Raw genomic sequence first — 19,410 nt, 5'->3', positions numbered from 1 at the left:
AGAACACAGTGAAACCAAACTGTTCACCCCACCTGTACAGACATCTGCTTCTCCCCAACTCAGCTGGGCTCCAAGGGGAGGAGGTAAGAGTAGCAACTACTACTACCTATCCTGAAGGGAGAGAAGAATCCTTATTTGCTCTGGTCATCAGAAAGAACAGCTCTAGATTTTGGGAAACAGAAACATGGAAGCAGCAAGAAGCCAACAAACTGTTAATAGCCCAAATGAAACTCATTCTTGTTAGGAAAGAATTATGAGACTCATGGAAGGCCAAGGAGTCACACTAACCCATCTGACAGAAGCAATGGTGACTGCCCACTGGGAAGGGTGGCTGTACATCTCAGCATCATCAGCTGGCCAGCTTCAAGACAAGTCCTTGCTTTTGCCCATCTATACTATCAGCTCTCCATAGCTGACAAGCTCAAGCCCTGCTGCTCTGAAACCCAGTAACTGAAGCATTAGTATGGCCAGGTAGCTCCTGACTGAAAGGGCCAGTTGTACACAGGCACTTAGTATGACAGGGTAGCAGTTAAACATGCTTCTCAAGAGGTCATTCACGTGGAATCTGCCCCTGCAGTTACTCAGATGGAGCAGTCTGAGAAGCAAGAGCGCTAGCTGGTTGAGTAGGTCACGCTGTTTCACTGCTCCGTGTGTGGAACATCACGTCCACTCCACCTTTCAGCTGTGCAGGACTCAAAACAGCGTGACACTTCCACTACTTACTATGGGATGGCCAAGCTCTCACACCACCACAGGACCATGGTTATGCCAGGCTCAGCCTGGTGCTGAGTTCATGGCTGCTTTGCTAAGTCACTGACCTACAGGATCACCCTGTCCAAGGAAATGGAGACAATCATGCCTTGAGTACAGCTGGAGCCATTACAGCTGAATCCAGGTGAGCTTTTGTTTGATGTGGGTGGGTTAAACCATCACACCTCTCCATACCTTGCTGGTGAAAGCTGTGGTTCTTCTCACACAGCTCTCTCCTCTTCTGAGGAGCTGGTTTGAAAATGCTTGGTAGAGGAGCAGCATCACAGCAAAAGCAAAGAATGCCTGGCTCTACTCTGAAAACATCTACATGGGAGAGAAGGCCCTTGCCTGCTCCATAACTCAGGTCCTGCACTGTGACCCTGCTAAGAACTCAGAGGTAATCACCAGAGCAGTTGTAAGAACAGGCCAAACACAGACAAGCTCAGCTATGCTCTCTATGTGTGTCCTCGGTGCTCCTGCTAGCTTTGGCTAGTGGGGCACAAGGGAACTGGCAAAGGAAGGCCAGTGAACGGGACCCTGGACTCAGCTAAAAAGCCAATCACCCCACCACCTTCACCCAAGTCCACAGCCAAGCACATGCCACCAGAGAGCCTAGCCTGCACACCCTCTGCTGTCTGGAAGCCTTGACAGACACAGGTAAAGAACAGCTTCATCTTTATTAGATGCCCAGTTCCAGTCAGAGGAGAGATTGTGCCAGTACTGAAGATGTCAAGCCTCCATTAACTGGTTATATGGGATCCTGGGTGAGAGTGTGGTGGTTAGAGGAGTCTGCTCCAGCAGGGTCCTGGCACTGTGAGGGGCTGCTCTGCTGATGTTTCTCAGGAAAATACAATGTTTTGTGAATTAGATCTCTGACAGCAGCAACATCACTTCTTTCTGAGGGAAAGAGAGAAAGCCAGCTGTTAGGGATTCTCAACAAGCCCCTTTTCCCCAAGATGTACCTGGAACTCCAGGTCCCAGCACGTCACCTGCCTCTCTTTTTCCCTGCACATCCTTCACCTCTCCTGCACTCACCAACACCCAGCTGCTGCAGGAGACTTCCAAACTCTGGGTCACGATCCAGTATTTTCAGGAGGTTAGTGGACTCCATTCTCTCCAGCTGCACATCCCAGTAGATGTAGATCTTCTGACTGAAGCTGACATAAACCAGGCAAGGGCTGTTGGTTCCTCCTTTGCATGCATAGAGACCTGCAGAAAGCAAAAGTGTGGAGACCAACTTCCAAAAGACCAGATAAAGCAAATAGGTAAAGCAAAGCAGTGTGCAGCCAGAGGAGTGCCATGGATAGGGCTGGGATATCTGAAACAACTCGACAAAGTGTCTGCCAGCTGTTATTAGTGCACAGAGTTTGGGGATCTGCAAGCTGCTGCTTGCAGGTTTCAGAGAGGGGACTAAGCAGAGGCAAGGCTCAGGCTGGCTTATGGGACCCCACTTGAGAACAGGTGAGAAGTCTGCAAAAGGGAAGAAAAGAAACACAAGGAAATAACCAACAAATCCCTCACAGACAATGCTCAGCATCACAGCCTCTCGTCCCTACCTTCCCCAGGTGCCACCTAAGGGAAAACTAGCATAGCCTTCTGCAGTATGCACCCAGGGCTCTCTCTCCACTGCAGATGGAGAAAGGATTCCAGGTCTCCCAGAGGGAAGCAGCAGCTCTGGAAGCACAGGGCTGTGAGGCTGGCTTTGTGTTCAGGCTCCCACCTGCACAGAAGGCACTGACATTCTCATCCGCCTGAAACCTGGCAACGGTGCGGTGGTGATCGATGATGTAGGTCTGCCCGTCCCACGCGCAGGCGATCACCTCCTCGTGCCCGTTGCCCTGCAGGAACAGTCAGACTGCCAGTCAGCACAGGCATCACTACCCCCACAGCCAGCCAAGAACCTTCCTGCTTGTTAGACACAGCACTAATGTGCTGGAGTGGTTTGAGCCTTAACTGGGAGTTAGGAGCTCAGATGGGGGCAAGGCTGAGAATCTCTCCCCTGTTCCCCCCCTCCTCCCTCCCAACAGAGAGGGGAAAAAAAGGGAAGGGAAGGAGCAAATCCACCAAGCAATCATCTGGAGTCAGTCTGGAACTGAAGAGGTAGAGTTTTCTTTAAACAATATATATACAACAGGTAAGGTTCACAAGGGCAAGGAACAAGGATGGGTGGGAGGGGGACAAAGAAGAAGAATACAAAACCAGTCTCTCTCTGAAGAGGCACAGAGGCAGCAGGGAGAAGGATCAGGCCTGACCACGTGGCAGAGGAGCAGGGAAGCAGCCACAGTAGCTCTCATCCAGGAGAGGCAGGAGCCAAAAAGGAGGGCTAATGACTCCAATGCCCTCCCTTTTATACCCTAGCTGGGCAGGGAGGGGGGAGTGGGACAGACTCAGTTTCCCAGGGGGGAAACGCCCTGCAGGGAGGGCAAAGCACTCCCAAGCCCTCCCCCGTTTTCAGAATGGGTGTGAACCACACATGCCAACAAGGTATCACTTTTGGGTGTCTTACCCAGACACTGTACACTTGCCCAGTCTTTTGGCACTTGGAGACCACCTTCTCTATTGCAATCCTGAAGTACTGCAAGATCTTGCATACAATTAATGTGCAAGAAAGAGCAGCTGGGAGATGATAAAGTTTGTAGCAGGCTGCTGGGCTCACCAGGTTAAACAGGCAGACACACCTCACCCTCTCACAGATGGACAGACTGACATGTCACTGTTAAACAGGCAGACACACCTCACCCTCTCACAGATGGACAGACTGACATGAGTGCAGAATGCACTGGCAGGCAGAGCACTCTGTGTCATCCTGACATAATCCCACCCTTTTCCAGCTGAGTTGCTCTCTCTCTGCCCTTCCATACACACAAGGCCATGTTGATTCCCTTTTGTCTTTGTCCCTCCCAGCTCCATTCAGACACTCACAGTAACATCCAGCTTCTCCAGGGCAAACAGCTGGTGATCAACCTGCACAGACCAGAGCAGCTTGTCTGCTCCCTCCATGAGTTTCAACGTCCCTGAAGTGGAAAACAAAACCACAAAATATTGTCTTGGAAGTATTAAAAGGTAGCAAGATGTTTGCTAGCTCTGGGCTTTCCTTCAGCACCCAGGGTCTGCAGGCAGAGCAGCTGGGCCCACTGTAGGGGCTGTGGCTGGTGAGAATAGCACAGAGTCTCACTTCTGGGCAGGACGACAGTCCATTATCTTGTCATCAGGAGCTGCAAACCCAGAGAAATGACAACTTCTCTGCTAACTGGATTGTGCTGTAAGACAAGGAGAAAACTGCCCAAAGCAGCTTCCCAAAGCATGTCAGAAGTTCTCCCAGGAGACACTGAGTAAACTATAATCTTCTCACTGTGTGCCACAGGTGATGGGATCTCAGGACAGGATGTTGACAGCTATCAGCTGGGAGCTGGTTGGATAATATCACAGGCTACTAATAGCAGCCTCATGGCTGCTCAAACCATACTGGACATTGGGCACTTACCTCTTGTGCCACTTCTCTATCATCCAGCAATACTGGGATAGTACTGGGGGAGGTGCATGTGTGTGTATGGCCATGAGAGGCTGGAACATACACATCAATCTTCTCACAGTGCCCTCAGCCTTGTAAGGCTCATGAGTGAACAGTGAGGCAGGAAGCCTTGCCAGATGCAGAAGCTTCAGAGTTCAGACCCCAAGAATAACTGGAAATTCCCTGTCAGGACTGTCACTGGGCAGGTTGACACCTGGCTCAAACAGGCCAGGCTGCCTGTCTGGGAAGAGAGCAGCAGAGAATTACTGTACATCTCCACACTGTCAGGCTTTTGGACAGAAACCTGCATTCAGCTCACTCAAGTCAGTCCTCGATCACTTCTCAGTCAGAGGCACAGCAGAAGAACCTGGCTTCAAGTCTGTGTGAGGCCAGCACCTCCCTACAAATATCCAAGTTCCAGCATCCATTTCCTCTGCTGCTTTTGGAAGAAACCCAAGTCCTTCAAGTACAAGTACATCCCTGCTGTGGCTGAGAGGCTCCTATCTACATGAATGGCACTGCTGAACTGGCATCTCAGACAGCTGTTCAACCACTGGGTAAACTGGCAACTTAGGAGCCAGCAGATCAGAGTTCTGGTCTCACTCTCAAGCTCTTTGTACCATTTTGGGCCAATGAGCTAACTTCTTTATTTCCTGGTTGCTTGCTGCAGCATGGCTTTAATACTTTACCCTCACAAGCCACAGGACCATGCAATAATTAGGGTCTGTAAAATGTTTTGAAATCCACAGATGAGAAGAATGTACTAGGGAAGAAAGGCAGTTATTAGCAACAGACAGAAAAGAAAGCTTCCTTGGGAAGAGCAAGTCTGTGCAGTGTCAGACCCAGCTCAGTAAGGAGCAGAAAGACAGGCTGAGCTTCCATGTTTCACCATAGCTTCAGATACAGGCATGTTATTACATGCCTGGTTGATGGGACACTTGCCCACGGTGACACCTGGGCTCCTGTCTTAGCTTTCATGTGTAAAATGTGTGAGCAGAAGGAGTCTGAGTCAGAATCTCTTCATTCAGATCCAGGAAGCATTTCTGAAGGCCAGCTCCCTCTTCTCTCAAAACCAAGTGCTCTGAACCCCTGGTTTCCTCCTTTGAATTTGTGACAGACTTTTCTTCCAGGACAGCGGTAGCACTTACCATCCAGAGTACAAAGGGCAAAGAGACCTGAGCCACTCTCCCCACTGGAGCAGCCTGCAAGTGCAGAACAGAATGACAGAAGTTGATGAGCACTGAGCATTTCTGCCACTTCTCCTGAAAAAAGTGAGATGCAAACCAAGCTGACCCATCCTGCTGAATTCTGTATTCTGTGTCCTGCCCCCTTTTCTGCTGAGCCTTGACAACGCTTAGCAGGTATCTGCAGATGCTTGCAGCCAATTGTACTTCATGTTGACTTTCATTTGTAGGGCACTGGCATCCCAAAGTCCAGTTTGCACTGGTACAGGTATGCTGGGTTCTGCTGGCTATTCCCAGGAGCCTCTCTGACCAGAGAAGCACTTGCAGACCCATGGCAGTTCTGACTTCAGTGAACAGGAAGTCAGAACTGCCATGGGTCTGCAAGTGCTTATCTGAAGGCCAGCTCTAGGCCTTATCTTCTAGATAAGCTCTAGGGAGCCCTTGATTTATGAGCACATTAGACATGTGCCTTCATGCTCATCTACACACTCAGCTCTGCCTTTCCTGGGCTATATACAGCTATGAATTGGCAAGCAGTACCCTCCCCAAAGCCTGTGTATCAGTTGCCTGCAGGATGGAAGTGACAAGGGTGAAAGTTAAATCTGAAGGGGAGAATCCCCTGACCACGGAGTGGCATTGACCCTTCAGGTCACTCTCCTCCAGTTCAAAAAGACATGCCTGTTCAGGTGCTGACAGTGAGGTCACACTTGGTAGGGAAGACTGGAGATGGTTTCAACTAGGGCTGCATTTAATCTTTTCAGTGACAGTGAAGGCTCCCTGAGGTCTCCAGAGTAAGAGGCTGAGGGAAGACCTTTCTTTCTACAGCTCCCTGAAAGGAAGCTGGAGCCAGGTGGCAGTTGGTCTCTTCTCCCTATAACAAGTGATAGAATGAGAGGAAATGGCTTCAAACTGCACCAGGGGCAGCTCAGGTTGGATATTGCAAGAAACTCCTTGACTGAAAGGGGTCTCAAAGACTGAACAGGCTGTCCAGGCAGGTGGCTGAATCCCCATCCCTGGAGGTGTTTAAAAGAGGCAGAGATGTGGTGCTGAGGGGCATGGTTTAGCACCAGCCTTGGTAGAACTGGACTCAATGATCTTAAGTCTTTTCCCCCAGAAATGACTCTGTGATTCTCCATTATTGCCACAGATCAGTTTAAAGCACAGAGTCTGCTGGCTGAGTGCTCTACTGCTCCTAGCTGACATTCACCTGGACAGGCCAGGGCCTGAAGCCTCGCTGTGTCCCCCATACAAACTGGTCAATGTGGCACACTTCATTCATCTGTTTCATTAGTGACAGTACAGCAGCTGTAGGCTTTTCACAAGCATTCCTTCATCCCTTATTCCATGTGCCTTCATTTTTCACAGACACCTCTCATTAGATGCAAGGCTTTGTATGCAGAGAAAAAAACTGGCTTCATACTCTTGTTGACTGTGTTTCTCATAGCAGAATCCAAGGTGCTGAAAACATGTCAAGCTTTGGAATTGGGGGAAAAAGAGTATTCTGGGGAAGGGGAAGAGGAGGAGTTTCAGTGGAGTGTTCTTCTCCCCCAGCTCCAGTTACTTTGGACAGCCTAAACTGTTCCTGGACAGCAGTGCAGGGGGTCATATCTGGACAGCGAGAATGCAGCTACATTCCAGCCAGCTGCAGATGAGAAAGTGACCTGCACTGGGAATTTTCTGCCTTGTGTTATGCCCAGACACTCCAAGGGGCAGTGAGAGCTGCTTATTCCCCATAGGCACCAAAATGGGGCTCAGCAGGTGCACCAGGCACAGGTCAGAGCATAAAACAGTTACACAAGGGAACCAGTGGCAATGTGTAAGGAAAGTCTGGAGACAACAGCAATTATGAGGAGCAAGCAGCTATGGAGAGTTTACATATAACAGCTGAACAGAATACACTGGAGAGAGAGTGGTACAAAGGGAATATGGAATATAGATATGCTGGGACTGCATAGAGAAAGGAGTAACAGGACACAGCTGGTAAGTACCAGGAATCAAATGTTGAAAAGCACAAAAGCAAGAAAAATAAAGAGGTGGAAGTGGAAAAGAGACATCTGGGGAGTAAGAAGAGGGCATAAGTGGCAGCCATGCAAAAGCAAAGATCAAAAACATCTGCAGGAGCAAGGCAGGAAAGTGGATGCTGCAGAGTCTGTTGTGCTAGGTGGAGAGCAAGAACTACCTAGGGAAGGACAAGGCTATAAAAATAGAATGCAAATAGAATGAGAGAATAGTTTTGCTTGGGAAAGCACTTTAAGAGTGTTACCTGACTCTACCAAAGCTGGTGCCAAACCATGTCTCTCAGCACCACAGCCCTGCATCTGTGAAACACCTCCAGGGATGGGGATTCAACTACCTCCCTGGGGAGCCTATTCCAGTGGCTGAGAACCCTTCCAGTGAAGAAGTTTCTTCTAATGTCTAACCTAAATATCCCTCCCCTGGCACAACTTGAGGCCATCTCCTCTCATCCTTTAATATCCAGCTGTCCTGGCACTAGCTAACGGGCGCTGAGTTCTCTCTGCTCTTGCAGCTGCCTTCCACGGTTTTTTTCAACAACAGGAAACCCACTGTGATGCTGGACTGATGTACTGAAAAACTGTGGGGACAACTGCTGGGCCAGAGACCCCAAGGCCCTCATCTCTCACCTCGGCCAATGCTACCAATCAGGTGAGTGGAAACATTCTTGTTGTGGATCCGTCCAGACGTCTGGTGCAGAACAACGTCTCGAACAGGAGCCTCACTAGGCAAAGCACAGACACACATCAGGGAGATGCCAGGCAACAGGGACTGGAACTGTGCCACAACAGCCTCAAGAGCAGTGTCCTTTGAAGCTCTACAAATCCAGAAGCTGATAGAGTTTGTGCATAGTTTAGCCCTTCAGTGGTAACAACAAAGGCACGCAGGCTAACCCAGATAGGATGTTTGTAAAACAAAGCCAGAATGAGCAGAAAACTGAGAGGAGCTCAAAAACCCAAACAAAGCTCAGTAAATCAAGTGATCCAATCAAGCAAAGAAAACAGACAATTTGTATAACTACTGCCATGTAAGTCTGGCTGCTTTTCATTTGGGAAGTGTCTTCCCTGGGACTGGACAGGTTGGTCAGAGATGATGCCTCACCTGGCTTTGGCTAGGAGGGTTCCATTTCACTAAGGTCTATGAGACATTAAAGAGCCTTGCCTTTTTGCCCTCCTGCCACAGCTTTCTTATCTGCCTTAAAATCTCACAGAAGCACCTCAGTTTCCCACAAGGGCAATATCCTCACTGCTCACCTCAGCTGCTGTGGTTGCAGTCGACAACACTGACTGCAGAGGTCTCACAGAATGACAGCATGGAAGGGGCTGGAAGTGACCCCTGAAAATCATGGAGTCCAACCTCTTGGCTAGTGCTGCATCACCTGAACTATCACAGTATCACCAAGGCTACAGGTGCAGGGCCAGGTGGGTTTAGAAAGCCTTCAGAGACAGAGGCTCCATAATCTCTCTGGGTAGCCTGGTCCAGTGCTCCAGCAGCCTCCAAGGGAAGAATTCTTAAGGAAAATCTCCAGTTCCTTGAACTGGAAGAAACAAGTGAAGGAACCTGAAGCATCACCATGGGCTTCAGACTAAGTGGGCTTGGCCCACCCTTTTAGTTTCTACCCTTCCCATCAGTAGATACATCACCACATTGCCTTACTACCTTTCCTCTGGAGATCTAGGCCAGTCATTGCCCTGCCTGAACTCCCTCAGTGAGCTGCTTTGGCTACTCTTATTGCCCAACCCAATGAGAAGAGAATGGGGTACAAAGAAATCAGCAGCATTTGGTTTTGTGATAAACATATGAAGAGTGTTCATAGAAGCTCAGGTGCAGCTGCACTTCAGTCATGCACTCCCAGCAGCACAGCAGGTCACTGAAGCAAGGACAGCACCCTGCCACACCCCAGCTCTGCCCAGCAAGCTGGTGTGCTGGTGCCTCCCTGGAGCAACTTTGCTGTGTACTCCTGTCACATCTACCCCATGGAATAATGCTCTTCACCTGCTTGAAGTGGAGCTGTCTCTTCCCTCTGCTGTGGCCTGCTGCTCAGAGTCCCAGGTGCACAGCAGAATGGCATAACCACAGCCTGGCTGAGACACCATCAATTCTGGTGAGCCATCAGGGCCTGGGTTCACAGAGAGGCTGTCCACCTATACTGGCAGAGAAAAACATGGATACAGTTGAACTGAGAACTTTATGAACACCTCAGCAAGGTTCTCTGTGCTCCTTGCCTCTAAACTTGACTCTGGCATACCTTCTGATGAAGCTGAGCATGAGCAGAACAAATTCAGCTCGAGGCCAAGTATCCATGTCACAGTAAAAAGGCTGTTCCCCTACCAAAAGCCACTTAGCACCACTGGTATTTTACACTACTGCTCTCTAGCCAAGTGTTTCCCAGACCAGACCACCAGCTGCTCCACACAGAATCACAGAACTGCTAAGGTTGGAAGAGACCTTTGAGATCAGGTCCAACCACTTGCCTAGAGCTCACAATCCCACTAGTGCTATACTACTAAGTTACTCCAAACCATGTCCCTAAAAACCACATCCATGCATCTTATTGCTGTCTACAACTACCTGAAGGGGGGTTGTAGTGAGGCAGAGGTTGGTCTCTTCTCCCAGGCAACCAGTACCAGAACAAGAGGACACAGTCTCAGGCTGCGTCAGGGGAGGTTTAGGCTGGAGGTTAGGAGGAAGTTTTACACAGAGAGAGTGATTGCCCACTGGAATGGGCTGCCTGAGGAGGTGGTGGGGTCGCCGTCGCTGGGGGTGTTCAGGGCGAGGCTTGACAGGATGCTTGGTGCCATGGGTTAGTTGATTAGGTGGTGTTGGATGATGGGCTGGACACCATGATCTTGAAGGTCTCTTCCAACCTGGTTTGGTCTATTCTATTCTATTCTATCCTATCCTATCCTATCCTATCCTATCCTATCCTATCCTATCCTATCCTATCCTATCCTATCCTATCCTATCCTATCCTATCCTATCCTATCCTATGCTGAATGCCTCCAAGGACAGTGACTCCACCACTGCCTCCCTGGGCAGCCTGTTCCAACGCCTGGAAACACTTCCTGTGAAGAATTTTTCCCCAGTATCCAACCTGAACCTCCCCTGGCAAAACTTGAGGCCATTTCTTCTCGTCCTGTCGCTTGTTGCATGTGAGAAAGACCAACTCCCACCTGGCTCCAACAGCCTTTGAGGTAGTGGTAGAGCAATGAGGTCTCCCCTCAGCCTCCTCCTCTACAAATTAAACCACCCCAGTTCCCTCAGGCATTCCTCACGGGACTTGTGTTCAAGGCCCTTCACCAGCTTAGGTGCTCTTCTTTGGACACATTCCAGCACCTCCATGTCCTTCTCGTGCTGAGGGGCCCAAAACTGAACACAGTACTTGAGGTGTGGTCTCACCAGTGCCAAGCAGAGGGGACAACCACATTCCTACACCTGCTGGCCACCTTATTCCTGATACAAGCCAGGGTGCCACTGGCCCTCTTGGCCACCTGAGCACACTGCTGGCTCATATTCACCCAGCTGTCAATCAACACCCTCACATCCTTCTCTAATGAGCAGCTCTCCATCTGCTCTTGCCCAAGCCTGCAATGTTGCACTGGGCTGTTGTGAGCCAAGTGCAGCACTCAACACTTGACCTTGTTGATTTTCCTACAATTAGCCTCAGCCCAACTATCCAGCCTCTCCAGATCTCTCTGCAGAGCCTTCCTGCTCTCCAGCAGATTGACACACTCACCTGACTTGGTGTCATCTGCAAACTCACTGAGGGTGCATTCAATTCCCTCATGCAGACCACCGATCAAGATGCTAAAGAGAACTGACCCCAGTACTGAGCCCTGCAGAACACCACCTGGAACTGGCTGCCAACCAGATTTAATTCTCTGGGCCTGGCATTCACCCCACATAGTGTGCACCCATCCAAGCTATGAGCAGTCAGCTTCTTCAGGAGGATGATGTGGGAAACTGTTAAAGCCCTTACTAAAGTCAAGGCAGAGAACACTGACAGCCTTTCTCTCATCCACCACCAGGCCTTGTCATAGAAGGAGATCACACTGGTCAAACAAGATTTGCCTTTCATAAACCCATGCTGGCTGGGCTCTATCTCCTTGTCCCATGTGTGACACATGATGCCACTCATGATGATCTCCTGCATGACTTTCTGTGGGCAGGCTCTCAGGCCTGTGGTTTCCCGGATCCTCCTTCTGGCCCTTCCTGTAGATGGGTGTCACATTTGCTAACCTCCAGTCCACAGAGACCTCACCAGTTATCCAGGACTGCTTAAAAGTCATGGAGAGTGGCTTGCTGAGCTCTTCTGCCAGCTCCTTTAGCACCCTTGAGTGAATCCTGTCCAGTCCCACAGATTTGTGTGCATCTATATGGCATAGCAGGTTGCAAACCATTTCTCCTTGCAGCATAGGGGCCTCATTCCCTTTCTCTTCCTGTCTACCAGCTAAGGGGGCTGGGTACCCAGAGAACAACTACTCTTACTACTAAAGACTGAGACAAAGACAGCATTGAGTAGCTCAACCTTCTCCTCATGCTTTGTCACTGTGTTTCCTCTTGTGTCCATCAAGGATGGAAATTCTCCTTAGCTCTCCTTCTGCTGTTGATGTATTTATAGAAACATTTGTTTATTACCTTTCACAGCAGTGTCCAGGTTAAATTTGAACTGGGCTTTGGCTCTTCTAATTTTCTCCCTACAGTGCCTCACCAGATCTTCATAGTCCACCTGAGTAGCCCAACCCCTCTTCCAAAGGCCCTAAACTCTCTTTTTAGTCCTGAGCTCCACCCAAAGCTCTCTATTCAACCACACAGGTCTCCTTCCTTGCCAGCTTGTCTTTTGAGACATGGGGATGGCCTGTTCCTTTAAGACTTCCTCCTTAAAAGGTTCCCAGCCCTGTTTGACTCCTTTGCCCTGCAGGACAGCCTCCCAAGGGATTCTGTCCATCCACCTCCTGGACACGGCAAAATCTGCCCTACAGAAGTCCGAGGTAGCTGTTCTGCTACCCCCTCCTCGCTCCCTTGAGAACTGAAAGCTCTATCACTTTGTGGTCACTATTCCCAAGATGCCCTCCAGCCACTACATCCCCAACAAGCCCTTCCCTGTCAACAAGCAGCACATCCAGCAGGGCTTTTTCCACAGCTGGTTCCATCACCAAGTTACTTCCCACCCATTCAAGGGACCATTGGCATGGTTGTCTCTCTGCAGTGCTGTATTCCCAGGAGACATCTGGGAAGTTGAAAGCCCCCACACCAGAACAAGAGTGAAACCTCTCACAGCTGCTTGTAGAGTGCTTCATCAGCCTCATCATCCTGACTGGGTGGCCTGTACCACTGGGCAAACCTTCCAACGTGACATTTGCTGTGTTCACAGGACTAAGGTTCTGTGCTTCCTCCCTTGGTGAGACACTTGAACACTGCATGACCAGTTGTGCTGCAAACATCCAGTTTCCTTACCTGACCTTCTAGCAGCCACTTCTTCAAGAGGAGCAGCTGCCCAGAGACGTGGTCGGCACTCTCCGACGAGTCCTCCCAGCGGAAGGCACGTACCACCCTGTCTGTGTAACCCACCACCAGCTCACACTTCCCATCTCCATCTGCAGGGAACATAAGGAGACAGGCAGGCTGTCTTACAGTCCTCTAATCCCAAGACTCCCAGCACTCAGAAATTACTGTACTGGTTTCCATCAGGTAGCATCCCTTAGGATCCCAGTCCTGGAGTAAGAACTTGCACGTCAGCACAATTCCTGAAGCTCTTGCTTCTCTCCTCCAAGGCCTGGCTATGGTTTGTTACAGCACCTGTTTCAGCAAGGCAGTAACTTCCTTCTGAGTCCCAAAGGCCTTCTCTCCATCCCCCTGCTGCCTCCTCCCCACCAATTCCCTCACACTGTGCTCCCACAGCAGCTCACCGATGTCACTGATCAGCATGACCTTGGTGTTGGCAGGAATGTGCTGCTTGAACACCGGCTTCTGCTCTTCTGCCACGGCCAACTCAGGGTGGCCTGAAGCATCTGGGTGTTTTGAAGTTGGAGAAGTCAGGTCAAAAAGATGAAACCAGCCTTCTGCACTCACTGCCACCACGAGATTCTAAGAGGGGAGAGGAAAACCTTCTCATCTTGCCTCTTTTAGAACCTGCAGAAGCTGTCACACAGCAGGGTGCAGGAAGGGGTGAGGGTAGGTCCACCAAGATCAGTAACTGCTACAGAGGTTACAGGAGCAGGGTTTTGGCCAGCACTGGAACTACTCAGGTACTACAGGGTCCAAACTTCTTGTCTGTACTTGTCACACTAGGATATCAAGCTGATAGGTGTGTGCAATCCTCCAACAGCATGTGGCTTTCTCAGTGCTCACTTCAGCTCTGCTGCTCACTGCAGCACACAACAGCTACACCAGGCAGATAAATTACATGTTTATGCTAAATGTGACAACTACATTTCACCCATCAAAAACAACCACCTGAACTCTGGGACTTTTGGATTCAGTGGTCCTGGCTTAAACCCTAGAAACAGCAATCCAGCAGAAGGTGTCAGCTCAGGCCCCATGGAATTTGCTTGGAATTCCAGACTATTCTGTGTCTCAGTCACACTTAGATGACCTCAAATGCACACAGCCAAGTGGCAGAAGGGGCATGGCCCACAGCAGGGACCAGCACAGAGCAGGACAAAAGCCAATGAGGAGAAAAAGGAGCAACCCTCCAACTACCAAAATCTTGTGGTACTCACACAAGGAGACACAGAATTCAGCAGTGCTGTCTGAAGGGAAGATGAATTTCCTTGCTCACTAGAACCTGTGTACAGCTCACAGAAAGACAGAGGCTGTATCTGAAGAGAGAGTTTTTAAACAGTAGTACTAAAACTCTACGAGCAAAAGCAGATCCTGGAGAGAAAGCACCTGCAAACTGCCCTCCACACTCATGATGTGACCCTAGTTTCCTAAACACCTCTTACAAGTCTTACAGAGACAGCTGGGCAGAGTTGGGCTGCTCTTACCTTTCCTTTATTACATATATCTCCCACACCAACACACGTGAGCTGCAAGAAAAAAGGCGGCCACTGATGAGAGAAGGCAATCCAAACCAGGACTTTGCTCTATCCCCTCTCCCCTCACAAACTCTCTCCTGAACTCTGAAAAGCCTTTTCAAGGTCAAAGCAAGCAGATGCAGGAATGGAACCACATCAGCTGAACAACTGCCCAGAGCCCTGGGGACAAAATCCACAGAGCAAAGGAACAGGATCCAGGTGGGATAGAATCCCGGTTCCTGTGCTTGTTCAGCACTTTGCTCATCACTTCCAGCCCCTGGGAGCAGCTGTGGGCAAAAGCAGGGTCTTGCAAAACGACAGGCAAGGAATTAGAACCAGTTCTGGCTGCCATTCCCCTCTGGCCTATGGCCTCCTACACAGTGGTTAAGAACAGCTGGCTGCACACAGCCCCTGAGGCCCAACCATTAAACAAGGTTCTTAGAAACTGACCATTCCTTGGCAAGATCGCACAGCCCAGGGTTTGCTGTCATCATTCTTGTAAACATAGAGCTTCCCATTGGTGTCTCCCACGACCAGCTCGTTCAGCTGTGCAAGAGAACAGGGCTAGTGAGAAGAAATTCACAACTCCAGGAACAGCATTCCCACACAGCAGTAATTACAGATTCAGACTGTGGGAAGAAACAGCAAAGCAAAACACAAAGAGACAGCCTAAAATCAACCATGTCTGGGGAAAAAAGAAATGCCCTAACTTTACTCTCTCACACAAAAAGCTGGAGAGCAGGTCCTTCAAGTCATGTATTCCATCATCAGTAAGTTTGCAGATGACACCAAGCTGGGGGCAGGAGTTGATCTGTTAGAGGGTAGGAGAGCTCTGCAGAGGGACCTGGACATGCTGGACAGATGGGCAGAGTCCAAGGGCAGGAGATTGAACACATCCAAGTGCCAGGTTCTGCACATTGGCCACAGCAACCCCATGCAGAGCTACAGGCTGGGGTCAGAGTGGCTGGAGAGCAGCCAGGCAGAAAGGGACTTGGGGGTACTGGTTGATAGTAGGCTGAACATGAGTCTGCAATGTGCCCAGGACGGTCAATGGCATCCTGGCCTGCATCAGAAATAGCGTGGCCAGCAGGAGCAGGGAGGTCATTCTGCCCTGTGCTCAGCACTGGTTAGGCCACACCTTGAGTCCTGTGTCCAGTTCTGGGCCCCTCAGTTTAAGAAGGACATTGAGACACTTGAAGGAGTTCCAGAGAAGGGCAACAAGGCTGGGGAGGGGTCTGGAGCACAGCCCTGTGAGGAGAGGCTGAGGGAGCTGGGGTTGCTTAGCCTGCAGAAGAGGAGGCTCAGAGGAGACCTCATTGCTGTATACAACTCCCTGAAGGGATTTTGTAGCCAGGTGGGGGTTGGTCTCTTCTCCCAGGCAGCCAGCACCAGAACAAGAGGACACAGTCTCAAGCTGTGCCAGGGGAGGTTTAGGCTGGATGCCAGGAAGAAATTCTTCCCAGCAAGAGAGATTGGCCATTGGAATGTGCTGCCCAGGGAGGTGGTGGAGTCACCGTCCCTGGAGGTGTTTAGGAGGAGACTGGATGGGGTGCTTGGTGCCATGGTTGAGTTGATTAAATGGTGTTGGGTGATAGGTCGGACGCGATCTCCTTGAAGGTCTCTTCCAACCTGGTCTATTCTATTCTATTCCTGTTTTATTCACTGCTTCTCTAGACATTCCTTCAGAGCTGTGTCACTGGCTGTTTGAACACGGAATCATAGAATCGGTAAGGTCGGAAAACACCCCAGAGATCATCAAGTCCAACCCATCACCCAACACCTCCGGACTAACTAAACCATAGCTTCAAGTGCCATGTCCAACCCTCTTTTGCACACCTGCAGGGACAGTGACTCCACCACCTCCCTGGGCAGCACATCCCATCCTGCTCTAATCACCAGCACCTCATTTTCCATCTTTCAATCCAGACTGACTTGTTCTTTCCTGAATCAGCAATAAGGAAAATGCACTCATCCAAAAAGATGCTTCAAGAATGCTCACATCAGATTTATACTGGCCACTCAATCTTGCTGATGAAATAGAGAAAGCCTTTCAGAATTATGGTTATTATTTTAAAGAAGGCTCATGAAGCTCATCAGCCTCCCCTGCTGAGGAGCCTGTTGCTATTACCTCTCCTTCTGTATCTCTGTGGATTGAAATTGTGTACATTTTGTAACTTCTGGGGAAAATCTACTGCACTGCCAGCCTTGATGCTTTTCAGAATAGCCAGGCAGAGCTATCATAACATTTGGCTGCTGAGGAGAAAAATAATCACAAACAGAATCACAGGATGGTAGGGATGGGAAGGGCCCTCTGAAAATCATCTAGGGCAGCATCACACAGGAACACACATCCATGTGCATTTGGAGACCTGACAGAGACTGCACCACCCCTCCGGGCCGCCTGTTCCAGTGCTCTGCCACCCTCAGAGTAAAGAAATTTCCCCTGGTGTTATGTGGGTGGCACCTGCAGTTTGTGCCCCTTGTCCTGTGACTTGACTCCACTGAGAAGAGTATGGCTCCATCCTCCTGATGCTCACCCTCTATATACTGAAGCATTAAGTTTCAGACTCCTTCAAGCTAAAACACCCCAGCTCTATCAGCCTTTCCCTGTAAGGTTCCAATCCCCTCAGCATCTTAAGTGGCTCTCTGCCAGACTCTCTCCAGTAGTTCCTTGTCCTTCTTGAACTGGGGAGCCCAGAACCTATTCAGATGAGGCCTCACCAGCTCAGAAAAAAAGGGACACACCTGGTTTAGCTAACATATACACACATAGGTGACAGACAAATCTAACCTATCAGAAATAACCATCTGACAAGCCAGCAGCAACGTTCCTGATGCACATGCACCCATCATATGGGTCAAGAGGCACTGTTTGTGCCCCAAGAATCCATTTTCCCACACCTCTACGTCTCCACCACCACCAAAGAATGCTCCTTGAGACCAGATATTAGCCCTCCTACTAGCTGTCCATCACCCAGGGCCCATGCATTAGGGGCACATTTAATGGTGATGGAAGTACTGGCTAGCTACCACCCAGAATCACTGAAAGGTTCGGTTTGCAAGGGATTTCTGAGGGCTATCCGAGTGACAGAGAGAAGCTGCTGAGGGGCATGGTTCAGCGCCAGCCTTGGGAGAGCTGTATGGTTCTAGATCCAAACTGTCTCCAGCGTTGTGAGAGCACAGACGGGGCTCCGGGTCTCCTACGGAACGGAAGCCCTACCCCCTATGGTGCCGCACCATCCTCAGTGCTTCCCCACTCCCAGCTCCTTCCCTGCAGCCTGACACTGCTGCCGCTGCCTATCTCCGAGAGGGGCTGCGGGAGCTCCCCAGGCTGATGGAGCCCAGCTGCTGGCAGCCCAAGCAGCGCTGGCTCCGGCGAGATAGCCAAGCCGGGCCCAGTCTTCCGACCGCGGGAACACCGCCTCCCGCGCCCTGCCGCCACCGGCTCGCCCGAGCCCCGCGGCGGTACACGGCCTGCTCCGGGATCACCACCTCCCCGCCGGGCCCGTACCGCCCCGCGCAGCCAGCCCCCGCCTCCGGACCGTGTCGTTGTCGGCGTCCCCCAGGCAGATGGCGTGCGGAAAGAGGCTGCCGCCGAAGTCCAACGCTACGCACTGCACGTAGCTGACCGACCGCATAGCCCCGCCGCCCGCAGAGGCGGAAGCGCCGCCGCCGGCCGCCCGGCGAGCCGCCAGCCTGCGCGGCCGGCGCTACGGGAGCAACCCAGCGGCGGCGCCACGTCAGGGGCAGGCGGGGCCGCGGCTCCCGGCAGCCCCTGCGGAGGAGCGCCCGCAGCGCGCCTGTGCCGCGCTCCCCCCGCGCCCGGCGGCGGGGCTGCAGCGCGCCCGCGGCCCGCTCCCACACAGCCCTCAGGCCCAGCCCCGCCGGTGGAAGCTGGCACTGCGGGCAGCCCGGCCCGGGGCCGCTTCTGTCACCCACCTCTTCCGCAAAGAGGACTGCTGGTCGGACGCAAGGACATGGTCATGGTTGCCCTGGTGGAGGGTGGGCTCTTTCCACTTTCAGACCCAACAGCAAAGCAGGCCCTGTCAGCTAGCTCAAGGACACGATGTGTGGCAGGCAGCCTTTCATGAACTGAGACAGATGAAGGCACTTCATAAAGTCCGTTTTATTTTAAGCATTTTCCTAGGAGCACATAACGAATGGGTGGCAGGTGCAGTTTACATGCATGACCTGACTTACAAACACGAGTGTGCCATTCCCAGCTGACAACTATACCCATTTTTGAAGCCAGCACAGAACCTCCTTCCCTCTACCTGCACAGGGCCTGCTTACTGTCTTTAGTAGATTTACATTCCCACCATTTATTTTTATAGTTTGTGCAATGAAAATGAGGGCCAAAATTGGTCATTTCAGGATTGCTTACACTTAACATAGCCACCATAGATCACAGAGCATTAAAAAACTCCTAATCACCCTTTTTGCTTTCAAAAAGCATGTTGAGGAACTGTCATACCTGTGGGAGATTTTGAGAGGCTTGTTCAGTTAGAAATTGGTATCATTAGGACATGGCCCTCTGCTTGCTTTCGTAGCAATAGGAGTCTCAGCCACAGAGCTTTGTGTTTCCAGTAATTCTCAACAAGTTATTTACATGCCAGGAAAGAACAACTCTTGTTTGGCATTCCTGCTCCCCTTAGCTACTCTGTCTGAAAATCCCCTCATCACTTCAGCTGACAGACATTCTCCACACTTTTTCTATCAGCCATCCATAAGATTCCCCTCAGAGGTACTTGCTTTGGTGGAAGACGAGTTTTCCCATACAGAGGGCCAGCACTCTTGAGTGCTCATGGAAAGTACCTGCAGGACATGGCAATGCTGCAGCCTTGCTAAGAAAAACAACTTGATTAGATGTGATAACCCATCAAGCACTTTATCCTACCTCTTCTATCCCTCCTCCCCAGCCCACTGAAGCCTA

General features: G+C 50.8%; 1 protein-coding gene across 1 annotated transcript; it reads right to left on the bottom strand.

Annotated features, from left to right (window-relative positions):
* Positions 1-1,234: 1,234 nt before the first annotated feature.
* ITFG2 (integrin alpha FG-GAP repeat containing 2) lies at positions 1,235-18,139 on the bottom strand. Its single transcript, XM_054163497.1, has 12 exons — positions 18,020-18,139; positions 14,928-15,023; positions 14,448-14,489; positions 13,368-13,545; positions 12,916-13,055; positions 9,454-9,602; positions 8,088-8,182; positions 5,410-5,463; positions 3,673-3,764; positions 2,471-2,588; positions 1,786-1,959; positions 1,235-1,647 (listed from the first exon to the last, which is right to left on the bottom strand). Exons 1-12 carry the CDS (start codon positions 18,113-18,115, stop codon positions 1,499-1,501), a joined length of 1,383 nt encoding a protein of 460 aa, XP_054019472.1. The 5' UTR covers positions 18,116-18,139; the 3' UTR covers positions 1,235-1,498.
* Positions 18,140-19,410: the final 1,271 nt, after the last annotated feature.

This window comes from Dryobates pubescens, chromosome 8, assembly GCF_014839835.1.
Source record: "Dryobates pubescens isolate bDryPub1 chromosome 8, bDryPub1.pri, whole genome shotgun sequence".
Classification (NCBI taxonomy): domain Eukaryota; kingdom Metazoa; phylum Chordata; class Aves; order Piciformes; family Picidae; genus Dryobates; species Dryobates pubescens.
Note: the sequence above shows the minus strand (reverse complement) of the source record. Positions and strands in the feature narration are given on the sequence as shown.

What these genes read in the sequence shown, in the direction of transcription:
- ITFG2 (XM_054163497.1), bottom strand. Translation starts at nt 18,115, where the DNA reads ATGCGGTCGGTCAGCTACGTGCAGTGCGTAGCGTTGGACTTCGGCGGC. An exon ending in AGTGGCTGCTAGAAGGTCAG is followed by an intron (nt 9,603 to 12,915) that starts GTAAGGAAACTG and finishes CTGCCAGTATAG; the next exon opens with GTGGACAGCCTCTCTGTGAA. An exon ending in CCTGCAGCAGCTGGGTGTTG is followed by an intron (nt 1,648 to 1,785) that starts GTGAGTGCAGGA and finishes TCTTTCCCTCAG; the next exon opens with AAAGAAGTGATGTTGCTGCT.